The sequence below is a fragment of the Diachasmimorpha longicaudata genome, chromosome 6 (genome assembly GCF_034640455.1).
Source record: "Diachasmimorpha longicaudata isolate KC_UGA_2023 chromosome 6, iyDiaLong2, whole genome shotgun sequence".
NCBI lineage: Eukaryota > Metazoa > Arthropoda > Insecta > Hymenoptera > Braconidae > Diachasmimorpha > Diachasmimorpha longicaudata.
Window position 1 is genome coordinate 10,000,575 of NC_087230.1, and position 14,556 is coordinate 10,015,130.

Consider the following 14,556-nt stretch of genomic DNA (forward strand, 5'->3'; position numbering starts at 1 on the left):
GGGAAATCCAAGCATTTTTGGAATTCTGACGTCAATAAGGATTTCCCCCGGAGTCCCCGGGCGTCGTGTTACTTCGAGGTATGAAAAATTGAATTGGTTCATGCAAAACGTCAAGATTATTTTCAAAATTACATTTGCTGCGTTGTTTCCTTCTTTTTTGCGTCTCATATTCAACAAGTTAGATGAAAAATGAAATAATACCTGGGTTTATTTGCGAAATATTGACAAGGTGTCCCGCGTAATTTCCAATCATTATCGTTTAGTGTGTAAACCTGGTGATACGGTGATGAGGAAGTAAACGATAATGATGAGCTTACAAGTGTAGAGAAATGAGTGGGGATTAGAGGACAAAATCTGTGAACCGGTAAAGAACTGGTAAATTGGTGGGAAGGAGGGAGTATATTAACGCCGATGTTGGCTAATGATGAACACAGTCAATCATGGCACGTTACCAAGTGAGCTTCGGTCTTTTGGCCCTTCTCGTTCTCACCGCGAGCGCCGGTAAACAACTGATTATTTATTTATTGTGTTTATTGTTCCTTTCCAATGGGTAGAACTCAAAATAGAGGGCAATAAAAAATTGTTTATTTTACGAGACTTTTACGCGATTTTTATCTGCATTCGTCAAATTTTCCTAGAGCGATACATTACATTCCTGTGGATATTTTTTCTAATCGATAATTTCAACTCAATGATTTTTCTTGATGTGACGTCGATCCTAAGTATTAAATCAATGAAAATTTAACAGATTATCGTGGCGTTCGTCATGTCGGCGGCAGCTCGAGCTCTTCTTCGTCGTCGAGCAGTTCGGGTGGACACGATGGTAAAACCCATACCAAGACAAATACCCACGTTGAAGGGGCGGGCACCGCCGATGCCGGTGCATCTGCGAAGAATGATGGTATCGTCTTCGATACGGGTTTCGGTAATGGTGGGTTTGGCCAGGGTGGTTACGGTGGAGTAGGTGGAGGATATGGTGGAGGACATGGTGGAGTAGGTGGAGGACATGGTGGAGTAGGTGGAGGATACGGTGGACTAGGTGGTGGACATGGCGGAGCAGGTGGTGGATACGGTGGAGTAGGCGGTGGACATGGTGGAGCAGGCGGAGGATATGGTGGAGGATATGGTGGAGGAAATGGTGGTGTAGGGGGCGGACATGGCGGAGCAGGTGGAGGATATGGTGGAGTAGGCGGAGGACATGGTGGAGTAGGTGGAGGACACGGTGGAGTAGGTGGAGGACACGGTGGAGTAAGTGGAGGACATGGTGGATTGGGTGGAGGATATGGTGGAGTAGGTGGTGGCGTCGTTGATCCTGGATTTGCCCCGTAAGTGCAGCAATTTATCTGAATTTATGAATATTAATTTTCCCTCTAATTTACCTCGCTGTATTCTCACACATCCTGCGGTTTCTGTCGAACGCACCAGGTTCTTTCTTATGATAAAATCTATACTTATTACTATCCGCGATTTCAAGCAGCATCTTCAAATGATTTCATCAATTTTAACTAGAGCAAATTTACTTTTTACTCAAGCGGCTATGGAATACTTGGTAACGGTGGTGGATCTGGAGCTGGAAGTTCAGCTGGAGCTGGAGCGTCTGCTAGTGCCAATGCCAAGGCTGGAGCCAGCGCCGGTGGAGCAGGTGAATTTCACGACTATTTTCAAAGAAAAAAAATCAATTCGCAAATAATCCCCTCTGTGACAATTCAGGTCTAGGTGGTGGTCAAACTGGTGGATTCGGACAGCAGGGTGGCTACCAGACTGGCGGATTGGGTCAGGGTGGTTATCAGACTGGAGGAATCGGTCAGGGCGGATATCAGACTGGAGGACTCGGTCAGGGCGGATATCAGACTGGAGGACTCGGTCAGGGTGGTTATCAGACTGGAGGACTGGGACAGGGCGGTTATCAAAATGGAGGACTGGGACAGGGCGGTTATCAAACAGGAGGATATGGTAAGGGCGGTTACCAAGGCGGTGGATACGGTCAACAGGGTGGCTACCAGACGGGTGGACACGGACAGGGTGGCTATCAAACCGGCGGATATGGCCAACAAGGTGGTGGTGGATATGGACATGGAGGTGCCGGTGCTGCCAATGCCAACGCCAATGCCAACGCTAATGCCCTTGGTGGAGGCCATGGCGGTGCCAATGCCAACGCGAACGCTAATGCCAATGCAGCAGCCGGTGGTTTCGGTGGTGGCTTAGGTGGTGCCACTGCCAATGCCAATGCCAATGCCAATGCTAACTCCAATGGCTTCGGTGGTGGCGGATTTGAGTAAGTCGCACATTCATATTCATATGTTCAACTCCTATATTTACCATTTTTATGTTCACGCTTCTACGTACATGATTCACCTATCGTTCTCTACTTGGTGATAAAAATTTACAACTTATTGTGGTAACTCTTCGACTGATTAATGAAATCACCAACTTTCTGAGAATAGTCGAGCTCTACAGAAAAACATTGGAAAAAATATGCGATATATTTTTCAATTAATGAACAACCCTTTTGCGATAATTTCTTGCGTTTAATTTTTTTAATTTATAAATTAAATAATCAGGCAGTCGAATACATTCGAAATTTTACTCGTTTCGCAGTATCTTTAGCCGTTTCAATGACGAAGACGGGAAGAATGGTACCGTCGCTGCAGGCACCAAGCCCGCGTCTGCCACTGCAAGTATTTCCAAGGACGGAGAAGTCGACGGTGCCAAAGGCGTCTACAGCAGTAGCTCATCCGCCGTGGATTCCAGCGGCAAGGGAACGTACCACGTAGAGGCCGGCAAGATCAACTAGAGCGATCCTCGATCTCCAAAATTATCCATTAATTTTGAAACCCAACGAGAGAAAATCAAATTTCCATCGGCCAATACTCACAAGAACTGCACGAGAGCAACAGCTAGTCGCAGCGTAGCTTTACATTATCATAGTGATGAGATAATTAAAGATCAGAACAATGAAATCTTTGTATTGTGCCGCAATTGTTGTACCATTGATCATTTATTTTTTCATTCTTTCGCATCTGAGAAAATTCATGCTCAGGTGTCTTTTTTTTTCGCTTAAGAACTGTATATTCATTAACGTGTCACATGTGATAAGTTCATTGCAAGATTAATAAATATATTTGTTTATCACTACTACCATTCTATAGTTATTTCATTATTTCACCGTGTTGTGAAAATTTATCAATCGATTACACAACAAGAGCGAGTCTGAGCAGTAACCTTGACACAAAACTGAACCGGATTGCGCGTAACTCATCTCGAATGAGAGATTAAATTTTGAAGATCCAGCAGAATATTCATAGCACGTGTCTATTATTTTTTATTATTTATTATTCTGTATTCTGTACTATTTACGAAAGGGGGAGGAATGAGGGCTTAATCGGCTTAATCTATTCAATTACTAAAAATGGAAGGCCAGGAAGAAATTAAGGAGATAAAACGTCATTCATATCCTCATTGAATTCTTTACTCTTAAAACGACTCTACATCTCATGAATAATTAATTAACAGTTATTTACAGTGATTGATGTCAGGTGATTATGTGAAACCTTTCGTAAGTCGTTTACACCCGCAGCTGAGATTCAATATTTTTCATTAAGTTGTCAGATGCGGAGTTAGCTTGAGCTCATTTGTTCTTTATTAAAAATTATTTTAATGGAGTTAAGAAAAATTCAATGCACACACATCACTCTCAGTTGGGAAAAATAATTTTATCTTGGGTGTCGGTGAGGGGAGCGTCATTCGCATCGTCAGCGGCTGAGCGGTTCCTGTAGAACCAGGGAGATTTGTCGTAGTTTCCCGAGGATGATGCAGAAGATGAGGAAACGGAGACAGTTCCGGCGACTCCGATGCCGCCTGCACTCGCAGCCGCTGCACTCGCGGCGGCAGCAGCCACTGGTCGACCATTGACGATTCCTGTGGTGGCCGATGCTGCGGACGAAGCACTGGCAGCTCCACCGCCGAATCCCAGGGTCTGCGAGTTTGAATTAGAATTGCTGCTCGCGAAGCCGTCCGACGCCTGAGAACTTCCCCCGGCATTTGCCTGCTGTGAGTAATTCGGGAAGCCGGGATAGGGTCCAATATTCGATGGGCCATTGGGTCCTTGGGATTGGGCGTGTGCTTGGGCATTGCTAGTTGCACGTCCATTTGACGCCTGAGAATTGCTCTCGGCATTTGCGTTTGATTGGGAATTTCCACTTGACGGGAACTCTGGGAAACCGGGTAATTCGGGAAAGCCTGGCTTCATTTTTCTGGGCGTCCCTGGCAAAGGCCAAGAGTCTGGAGAACGATAGCCCCTGAAAACATATAACAATTGCGCTGAATTTACCATTTGCTCCGTAAAAATTAACGATCACCCAGGGTACCTCAGGAATTTTTTCATTCATAAATTCTCCTCTAAATTCTTTGAGTAAACAGATTCATTACCCTTCATTCGGTTGTTGATGATGACCGACACCCCTCGATTGTTCGTTTCTCCACGAGTTGGAACCATCTATTCCCGCATTATATGTGTTACCCCCAACTGTATTTGTCCTGTGAAATCTATCAGGATCATCAGCGTTGAATTTCACTCCTGCCTCAGTGTTCCTCCTTGAGGCGATCTGATCGGGGAACACGATGTTGTCACTGCAGCGCACTGACCCTAAACAAGCAAGTTAACACTCTCTCTAAATTATTCCTCCAATAAAGTAATTAAAAAAAAAAAAATTACCAGTGCAGCAAAATAAAAAAACGGGGAGGAAATAGTGCAGCAGCATTTCGTCTTTTCGCCCGTGTTAACGTTGTGAAGAAATTTATGGCAGGTACGATGATATATCGGCACTCAAGAACGCAACTGATCGTGGATTACGTGTTCTCTTCACTTTTTATAGTTGAAAAAACGTCAACGAAAGCCCGGTAAATCCGAAACTACCACATGCGACCGTAAAACCGTTCATTAAGGCGCAAACGCCTCTCGTCAAGCGGCACAAGTACAATAACACTATTTGGACGACTCCAGGATATTTGAAAGACTATTTGCCTTGAATTGAGATTACTGATTCGTCGAGACAGTTTGTGATTCTCAGAGATTTGAATGCGCGGCCTTCAACCGAGGTGTGACCTCTCTTCCTCCGCGCTAAGAGATATGTTTTTAGAGTTGTATTAACACATATCTCTATTTTTCCTCATGAATTTGTTCGTTCGAAGATGAGATTCTAAGAAGTAGAGGTTTGTGGTCAATGGCTAATGACCACATGGAAATTCCCGATAGGCTTTGCCATTGGTGACTCTCTTATTTGATCATCATGAATTCCAATTCAATTTTCTAAGTCGATGCGTTGTTTAAAAGAATATTGTGTTATCATATCTTTCTCTTCCAATTCAGGCCCACAGGAAGTAAAATTAAACTCACGTGCAGTCAGTGTCAAATCAAAATTGTTACTGTTATCTCAACTATTTTATTCCACTTTCATGGTACGGAAGACGGTAAAAATGATAGAATTACAATAATTAGAAAATTTGTTAAAAATACTTTTCTCAAATTTAGGATAGATATTAATCAATTGTTAACTTGTGGATCCACGTGGGCCTTGTGAAGACAGAGGGAGAGACAGTGATCGACATTCCAGCTCTTTAACCGTAGTAACGTCCATAGTTTCCTCCATATCCTCCATAACCGGGGTAGCCACCGTAGCCTCCATATCCACCTGCACATGACAATTGATTGATTGAAAAATCTTCAGGATAAATTCAGGACTAATTTTTTGTCATTTTTTCAATGTATTTTATGAAAATGTGAAGATAGGAATTGAGTTAATAAAATTTTACTTTAACTTTTGGTAAAAAGCTTCAAGTTAATTATGACATTTTTTGAAAAATGTGACAACAATAATTACCGTAGCCGCGTCCATAACCGCCGTATCCTGGATAGCCATATCCGCCGTATCCTCCGTATCCACCATATCCTCCGTACCCCCCATATCCTCCCCACCTGCCCCCTCTTCCTCCCCAGCCACCGCGAGCGCCAATTTGCCCCTGTCCTTGTCCTTGGGCTAATATAAATCGAGCAAATGGGTAAAATGGATGAAAAGGGAGAATAACAGCTAAAAGAGTCGAGTATCCCACCAAAATCAGTCACCCAATTGCATGCAGCATTGATTAGTAGCATAGAAAATAAAATGACATAACACCTCGTCAGTTCCAAAGCTCCCAAGCCAAAAGTAAATGCTCATTACTGGACAAATTAATTTCAAGAGGATACATACCTTCGCTCTCAGCACATGCAATGAACACAAAAGCGAGTAGAAGGGCCCAGAGCAGCTTCATGTTGGTCCTTTGATTATTTCGAGATGCGCAAATTCTCAAAAAATGTCCGTTCAAATCGGAATAGAACTGCTGTACTACTATCATCTACTGACAATCGCACCTCTTATATACATAAATCCTTCCACAGATTTCATACGCAAATGGACAAATTATAAGGCCATCTCATTCTTTCACGTGACTTTTGTTCTTCCCTCCCACAATCGAATGCATCACGATGAAAAAATATATATAGGAAAAAAGGTCAACATGAGATGAGATGTCGTTGTCTAGTGACTCAGAGAGCTCTAATCGCATCAACCGCAGGTGGTAAGAGATCAACAATTAGAGAATAAGAGTTGCATATATTTAACCATGACTGTCACTAAATTCGGACCACTTCATCCGGGTTTTTCCCCATACAGTCGCTTGTGTCCTTGCCAGGCATCATCGATCTTGACAATTCAAAGGAGAAAAAATGACAAAATGAAAATATAATCTCACGTTACGAAGTCAATTTACAGAGTTCACGTGCATGAGGCTAATCCGACTGCTGTAATTATTATGATGTTCGTGTGCATTTTTTAGAAGATGAGATTATCCTGTCAGTGTTACTCTTTATCAGGTATTAATTAAGGGTTTTATGAGAAATGATGGATAATAGGAATGCGGGTTTGACGCGATAATTGGATGACAGCCGTTTAACTGCAAGCCATTGGTTTATTAACAGGTTGAAGAGAAAAAAATTTGTGTCTCTAGAATAGCGGATGAGGGATAAATAGTAATTGATGGCTTGGAAGGATAAATAAATAGTGGTTGAATTGTCTTAGCCTTGTTTATGAACAGCGAGTCAGGGATTTTTAATGAGCAAAGACTTGCACACTAATAAAAATATTCAGTAAAGTTACGAAATAATTACCACCATTCACCATTCATTCGTATTATAATTTAATTGAATTTTGGACACTGGGTTTATTTAAAATTTTAAAGTCTGCTACTGCGACGAAATATAAGGAAGTAAAGGATCTTTTAAAGATAAGTCGCGAGGGAGCGCTCCGGTATAAGAATCCTGGGAATAGCGGGAATTTTAAATTGGTCATTGAACGGTGGCGCCTCTCCCCGCGGGGTAATTACTAACATCGGCGTGAGGCTCTCTTCTTTATCAAAACAGTGTTCGGCCTGTGACACACGGAGGTCGCTATGCGCAGACACCATGTCGGTATGCACTTCCAGGCGGTTAATTTAAATTTCAGCCATTGTATCGTACGATTTTTTTTTTAAATAATCGGAATCCCATTAAATAATCAATATGATTGACGTTTATTATGCTTTCATAGTTGTATTCTTTGGGTACTTAGTATCGCATTGAGCTGATATTGATTGTGGAGGGTTTCGATTCCGGCTTATCGATTCCGGAGGGTTTCCCGATAAGTGTGACTACTTCGCGAATTTGGGTTCTCCACTGGGAAATTGACAATTCTACTCCAGATCATTGACGCCAGTAAGCCCATTGCACGTGCCATGCAGAGGATGGTTTGATTATATTCCATATCGTACAGTCCCTGAGACTGAAATTAATGCAATTGGGAATTGAGCAAAATGATGCAGTGGGCAAACCTCATTCCCTAGATTTTTTTTCCACCTAAATGTGACCTATTTTATTTAAAATTAGGAGACATTTAAAATTTCGGGCAAACCTTCAGTAAGGGAGCCGCTAGAGAATTCATCTCAGGTGTCAGTCGTCGAGTTGCAGCATGTGATTCTGACTGCACAATATTTGAAATGTCAATTGATAACTGAAAGCCAAATTTTTCCATGAAGAGATATTCTCATTTGGATACGATATGCGGTAATTTACCTTCACATCTGGATGTAATGACGGAGCTTCGATTTTATTTGCGAATTCCTGAAGGATGAGGAACCTGGGGTCGCAGTGATCGGATATCCGGTGGCCCGGAAGCCCCGAGAGGTTTTTTTGAAAGGCTCTGATTATTCCCCGAAGAACATCTTCTTTTCGATGGGCTCCTAATAGACGTTGAACTTTCTCTTGAAAGTTCATGCACTGAGGGGCCGCAAATGCGACGTGAAGATTATAAATTCGTTAATGAAATGAGAGTTGATAATGAGGTTAATTTTAAATTTTTGGCAATTACAGAAATGAATAGATAAATAATACTTGAGCAATAAATAACTTTATCAGGCAGGTAAAAATATTTTTTCATCTAAAACCAGTGATAAGGAGGCGATTGGCCTTGTGGTCATTAAAACGTCGAATTAATGACAGATGATGTGCACTTTTATCGTTGCTCCGACCTCGGATTTCGAGGCTCTCAACTGAATAAAAATTTTATCTTTAGTTCTATAATACGATAAATACATAAATTATGATTCAGAAAATATCGGATAAAAAGTGCAAGGACAGTCACAACTTCTTATCACTGATTTTAGAGTACAAAATATTGTCTTGAAATTAATGATTAAATTATTAATTATTCGTTTATTGCGCGTGTTATTTATCTGTTCTATTTATCTTTTGCCTACTTGAGAGAGAGTTCCAGTCATTGGTTCATTGATATGTGCCAAAAAGGCGGCAGCTAGTGCTTTTCTCGGACTATACTGACAAGAACCTAGTATTTGACTGATGTGACAACTTGGCACTCCTCCATTCTCATCCCTACGAATTAATTCAGGTAATATTTAATGAACTAATGAACAGTGATGAATCAAACTTACGCATTGAGTGACATAATCAGCCTGAGTAGGTCCTTGGCCGACGATTTTTCACCCGTCAAATTTTCTCCAGAAATTTTCCAGAAACCCACCAATGAATCAACCCAATCTCCATTATCAATCATGATTTTAAAATTCTCGGGATTTTTTACAAGCGCTAGAATTGCTGGGAAAATTGCCAGAAGGTCCATGCTATCCTCATAGACAGACTGTAATGTTATTTAAATCAGAAAATACAATTAAAAAAAAATAATTAGTTATAATTATTCCATTCTATTTCCGGTAATCAATGAAGTCATGTGGAGACTAAATGACGTCAATTAATGACCTCCCAATCTCTTCCGCTCATGAAAGACCCTCCCAGTGGGCCTCTAATGGTCTTCTCCCCAGACTCGAATGCAGCTAGAAGGACACAGAGTCTCGCTGCTGGCCCTACGCGCTTAGGCAAAGACCTGAGACAATGTTGTGGCTCATTGAAAAAGTATCTGTGCCTTTCTCTCCTATCCGCCCAGTCAGCCACCAGGGAAGCCGTCTGAACTTCCGTCGGTACGTCTCCGGTCAACAGAAGCCAGAAGACAGACTCCGGACTGGGGTAGTTCCCGTGCAAGGGAAGTAGCTTAAAGTATTATTAACAAAATTCACTTGAAATTTATTTATGGGTGCACACACACACATTTGGAATTTATTTTAGCATTTAAACTTCAAAATTTAAATAATTTTTCCACTACTTTAACGACTTGGGGCATTGTCAATCCTCGGTACATTATTCCCAATTGCGAATGCACCTCACTCGTCTCTCTCACTGTGGTATTGACTCCTGACAATCCGGAGTATAAATCATTCACTGTTATTTGTCCTATCACGGTGTCATTGTGCTCCTCGCGAAATTCTCTGAGTAGGTCATAGTACAAGGGAATCTTTTCACTGAGAGCCTCCTTCAAGTTTGTACTGGAGCTTGGAACCCCCCGGGTTTTACTTACCTAGATTAAGTTAAGAATGGATTATTTCAACCGAATGTTCCAGTCCTACGATTTTTTCCTTAATTACTGTTTAATTTATGAAATAAAGAGAGAAAAATTCTAACCAATATTTTTTTTACGCTCGAAGCGGGGGAATAAATTTGAAAGCCTCGGTAAATCAGTGGAATTTGATTACTGGAAAGAAATGTTCTGGATAATTTTGCCATTGCGGGAATTTGAATGCACACTAGGGATTTAGAGAATCGAAAGGGAGTGCAATTAATTATCTATCCATTCATTTCACCATTCTCAGTCGGATGGAGATGTTCTACTGTTATTGGAAAATCAATCACAATTAACCAACTCCATTTGTTCAATGACTAAACACTTCCTCCTTCTTCTTTTATTGAGTCAACAACGTAACATGATTTTTCATTTATTTACAGTTTTTATAATTAATGAAATTTCGTTTCATTATTTTCAACCACTAGATACAATCAATCATATACAATAATTATGCACAACGCTCCAACCATAACGTCAAAAATCATGGTACAATAATAAGTTGTAAAAATTTTTATATTCCAAGGCAGTTTTGATTTACGAAATAGTTTATTTATTCAAATTAAAATGACGGATTCATCTTATTGCCCTTTTATCAAGTCTACAGAATTCCATTTTCGTATATTTTACACATCTGCACGTGAAGTGTGCAAAATTCCTCTAAATTTCGAGACTATACACGTTTTTTTATCAACTCATTTACCCAATATCGATGTTAGTATCTAGAAACGAATTCATCACAACAGTCACATAGTAAAATATATGTATTATCGCTTGAGCTGGGACAGTCCCCATTGGTACTATCGTAACAATCAGAGAGGATTCGATGAAAAAATTCTAAAAAAAAGGGAGTCAATTGTGTCGTTCAATTTGTTAGGAAGTTGACGAGTGTTTTCGATAGTGAAAATTGTCGAGTGTATTTTCGTCTTCGGTTACTCGATTTTTTTGTCAGAGAAGTACACACTTGTCGTTACTAGCACGTGGATTTGATCGGTGGGGCAACGATGGTGTCGGCACTGGCGAATTTTTTTTCCCTTCCGATGCCTGAATGCTCTTCATCAGTTCGCGGAATACCTGAAAACAAGAGTAAGAAGGAGAGCATCATTCTCCAATCCAGTTTGAAAATAAACTATTTTTTTTTCTCCCCGGGCATTTGGCAAATTTAAATTCGAATTTTTGTAATGAAAAATGAAAAATTCTCCACCTGTACAACTCGACAGTTGAATCGAGCACTGCACTCGACGTAACCGCATCTCCAGTGCTTTCTCACTAGATTAACAATGTCTCGATATCGTGTACTCGATGCCACCACAGCTGACAGTTTATCCTGCTTATTTCCCACGACCAGGAGGGGTACACCTCGCATGTCTCTGGCCTCGTATATTTGCTCCCGCAGGGTTCTTATGTACTACACAAACAGGTCGATTTGTTTACTCAAGACATCTCTGAGAGATACCACACACTTTGCAGGAGAAATATATTTATTTAAACAATCGGTAGACTTGAATCACCTCATGTGACTGGGGAATGTATTTAACGAAATCAGTGGATCAATATAAAATGATGAGTGATCTCTATTGATTGAAATTTTACCTGAAAAGTGTCTTGATTACTGAGATCAAATACGAGAACGTATGCGGAGGCACTCCTGAGTCCATAATAACGAAAGTCAGTCCACTCTAGATGCGTGCTGACTGGGAAATAGGGTATGGTGGGTAGATCAGTTATTTTCATCTCGTAGAGACGATCAGACAAGACAACGCTGGGATAAAACGTCTCCCGTCTCTCGGTGGGTCGATGCGTATCGAAAAATTCGCTGCAAACAAATTGCTAAAAAAATTCTTTCATTAATTCTCGTTTGAGAATATCCATTCGTGATTGAAGATTTGTGGAGGAGGTGGGGATGCATTAATTCTACTTTTTAGTGATAACAGATGAGAGGAAAAATGGGAAAAGAAATTGGAACTTGTCGGAGACAATGGGAGGAGCCGATAGGTGGGTAACGATGAACGGAAATGAACGGATGTCTCTCGCGTAAGCGGAAATGACTTTCTCCCTGAGGGAGGGAGATGGAGGTACATCCCAACTTATGACGAGCACTGATGCCTTTCCATTCCCATTTTATGCTGTACAAACTTCCGTTTTATCCAGCCCTCCCAGAGTCATTCGACATTGATAAATTGCGTTACCGATGTTTTCAGGGAATTGTAACTGATATATTCAGACCGGATCTCGGTGGCTTGTTCAAATATATGTATAAATTGAATGCACAATACTCACACGTATGATACTGGACTTTCCAACGCCCGGAGCACCGAGAAAAACCACTTTGACCCGATCAACACTGTCTCCTGGGCCGTCCTGATCCTTGGAACCGTTATCGACATTTTCACTTGCTATTGTATCACCAATTTGACGCTCCAAGTAATCTAAATCGAGATCTGCAACGGGAGAAATGGCTTTTTAATTTTTATTCGTCGGGAGTACTGGAAAATCGATAATCTTTCGGGTGAATCGATTATTTTTAAAAATATTTCTTAAATTTCCAGTACAGAAAATCGCTAGAAAGTCTCCATTTGCGAAAGCTCTTCCCCTCCAATAATGTACGAAACCATAAATACATTCAATTGCTCGAATGTATCTGAAATTTTCCTCGGGAACACATGACAACCTGGAATTTCAACTCCAGATCGCAGATGGTAGAACATTGATTTCATAATTACTAAAGTTTTCGAAAATGTGAGGCTCTAAATTGCGGAAGAAGTGAATTGGGGACATGTGGTGAATACAGCACGACGACTGGAAAATTGAAGACCCTCTCTGTTGTTCACTGGAAAAGACATGTGAAAGCTACTTCGAAAGCTGCACTTTTCTCTCGCTGAGCCTTCCCTCCATCAGGCTCATTGTTTTCTGCTCAAGTATTATGAGTGGGAGAAGAATTTCTACAAAATGCTATCCCCCTACTTATCCACTTCACATGAATTTCTTCTCTCTTCTCCGCCTCAAATTTCTTGGGTCGTGTCTGACCATTACTTACGTGAACTACTTCTTGACGTTCCAAACAAAGCGGGCGCCGGTGGATTAGCATTATTGGTTTTTTATTGCATTTTATTGAATAACAATGGACAAATTGTACTCTTCGTATTTGTTATCAGCGATATTCTCTATTGTGTTACGGAAAACTCCATAGAGATATGTTGCTATGTTATATACCATATACCAGGTCTAATAAATTCTCAAACAAAGCGGCGTAAAAGTGATGAACGTGTTGAATCCGTTTATAATGAATGTTCTTTCTCTACAACGACTGATCCTAGAGATGATGGAGCTCATTTTTAATAAACAAAATTTTCAGAATTGATTAAAAAATACTGTCGGAAGTTTATCTTAAGGTCTTCGACTCGGTGATAGCTTTCTAACTCACGAAAGCTCTCCGATTTTTTTCTCACTGATCTTCCGAAAAATTTCCGGAATTTCATTTCCATTTCGATTTGTTTGAATCGTGGGGTAAATTTAACTGAATATTTCGCCTCGTGTAGGCGTCAAGTCACCGCACCGCTGTCATTACGTCCCTCGACGGTGTGAAGAGGCATTCTTTATTATCTCACTCCTCGGCAGCATCTCACGTGAACATCAACCCCTTTAGTGGTAGTTTGCTGATCATTAACAGCGCCGGCGAGAACATACGATCGTTAAACGTTTACCAACTCATTCCCCAGAATTTCCTCAATGTCCCCCTCCGCGCATTGGGTACCTCAAAAAAAATACGAGAACCCCTCAACGCCAGTGGGCCCTCTCCCCGGGTTAACAACAATAGTAAGAAAAAACAATAATATTCAGGGTGGTAAACTCACGTCCTTGTCTGTGGGGCGGGAGGCTTCGCCTCCGCCTGCCGCTCGCTGTTTTCGTACCTATTTTGTCGTTTTACAGCTCAATCAAATGAATAACGAGACGTATTCCAGTGGTCGAATGAATCGCGTAAATTTCACCTGGCCAGTTGAATTCCTCCGAAAACACTAGCCGCAATCGTCGAGAATTTCCCCCCTCCCCCACCCCACGTACATTTGATTTTACTATCGACTCATTTGAATAATCTCTCGCTCCCACTCGCCTCATAAACGATACACGAAGACATTTAAATATTTCTTAATGGTTAATGTAATTTTCCGTAGATTGTTTAATCGCTCGTAATAATTGCTCTTGTGTATTGTCAATTGAACATTGAAAATGGTAAAAATCGTATTATCGAATCACTAAACACGCACAACCGTAAGCCAAGGCTCATTTGTTGATGAATCACTCGCTCCCATCGAAAATTCTTCTCAATCACTGTCTCACCATGTCTTTTCGCGTTTTCTCAGCAGCACTCGACTCGTCTTGTTTCGCATGACTATCCCCGAGTAATCGTTGTCCCTGTGTCTGTCACGAAAACACAAAACTGGGGAAAAAAACGATGGAGCGCGTAACGCATCGTCAAGCACGAGGCAACCAGCGCGGTCTCAGGCGTCTTCTATCACCC

At 41.2% G+C, this 14,556-nt stretch overlaps 5 protein-coding genes across 7 annotated transcripts; 1 reads left to right on the forward strand and 4 right to left on the reverse strand.

Moving 5' to 3' along the window:
* The first annotated feature begins 343 nt into the window (after positions 1–343).
* LOC135164068 (uncharacterized) lies at positions 344–3,135 on the forward strand. 2 transcript variants are annotated; one of them, XM_064124094.1, is made up of 6 exons: positions 344–501; positions 749–964; positions 998–1,325; positions 1,533–1,642; positions 1,711–2,275; positions 2,599–3,135. In XM_064124094.1, the coding sequence occupies exons 1-6, from the start codon at positions 441–443 to the stop codon at positions 2,792–2,794; spliced, it is 1,476 nt and encodes a 491-aa protein (XP_063980164.1). In that variant the 5' UTR covers positions 344–440; the 3' UTR covers positions 2,795–3,135. The 2 variants fall into 2 exon arrangements, with proteins under 2 accessions (XP_063980164.1, XP_063980163.1); XM_064124093.1 differs by having other exon boundaries at positions 749–1,325.
* Positions 3,136–3,453: 318 nt separating this feature from the next.
* Positions 3,454–5,118, reverse strand: LOC135164079 (protein abrupt-like). Its single transcript, XM_064124112.1, has 3 exons — positions 4,715–5,118; positions 4,429–4,645; positions 3,454–4,298 (listed from the first exon to the last, which is right to left on the reverse strand). Exons 1-3 carry the CDS (start codon positions 4,758–4,760, stop codon positions 3,695–3,697), a joined length of 867 nt encoding a protein of 288 aa, XP_063980182.1. The 5' UTR covers positions 4,761–5,118; the 3' UTR covers positions 3,454–3,694.
* A 300-nt stretch (positions 5,119–5,418) lies between these two features.
* LOC135164083 (neuropeptide-like protein 31) lies at positions 5,419–6,408 on the reverse strand. The gene is made up of 3 exons (XM_064124117.1): positions 6,249–6,408; positions 5,880–6,035; positions 5,419–5,690 (listed from the first exon to the last, which is right to left on the reverse strand). The coding sequence occupies exons 1-3, from the start codon at positions 6,391–6,393 to the stop codon at positions 5,617–5,619; spliced, it is 375 nt and encodes a 124-aa protein (XP_063980187.1). The 5' UTR covers positions 6,394–6,408; the 3' UTR covers positions 5,419–5,616.
* A 1,188-nt stretch (positions 6,409–7,596) lies between these two features.
* On the reverse strand, positions 7,597–10,291 carry LOC135163395 (citrate synthase, mitochondrial-like). 2 transcript variants are annotated; one of them, XM_064122793.1, is made up of 8 exons: positions 10,100–10,291; positions 9,744–9,995; positions 9,344–9,631; positions 9,019–9,224; positions 8,827–8,959; positions 8,144–8,347; positions 7,983–8,081; positions 7,597–7,853 (listed from the first exon to the last, which is right to left on the reverse strand). In XM_064122793.1, exons 1-8 carry the CDS (start codon positions 10,199–10,201, stop codon positions 7,689–7,691), a joined length of 1,449 nt encoding a protein of 482 aa, XP_063978863.1. In that variant the 5' UTR covers positions 10,202–10,291; the 3' UTR covers positions 7,597–7,688. The 2 variants fall into 2 exon arrangements, with proteins under 2 accessions (XP_063978863.1, XP_063978864.1); XM_064122794.1 differs by having other exon boundaries at positions 7,717–7,927.
* Positions 10,292–10,358: 67 nt separating this feature from the next.
* Positions 10,359–14,153, reverse strand: LOC135163978 (ras-like protein family member 10B). Its single transcript, XM_064123885.1, has 6 exons — positions 14,027–14,153; positions 13,892–13,948; positions 12,318–12,478; positions 11,631–11,867; positions 11,242–11,445; positions 10,359–11,111 (listed from the first exon to the last, which is right to left on the reverse strand). The coding sequence occupies exons 1-6, from the start codon at positions 14,151–14,153 to the stop codon at positions 10,986–10,988; spliced, it is 912 nt and encodes a 303-aa protein (XP_063979955.1). The 3' UTR covers positions 10,359–10,985.
* Positions 14,154–14,556: the final 403 nt, after the last annotated feature.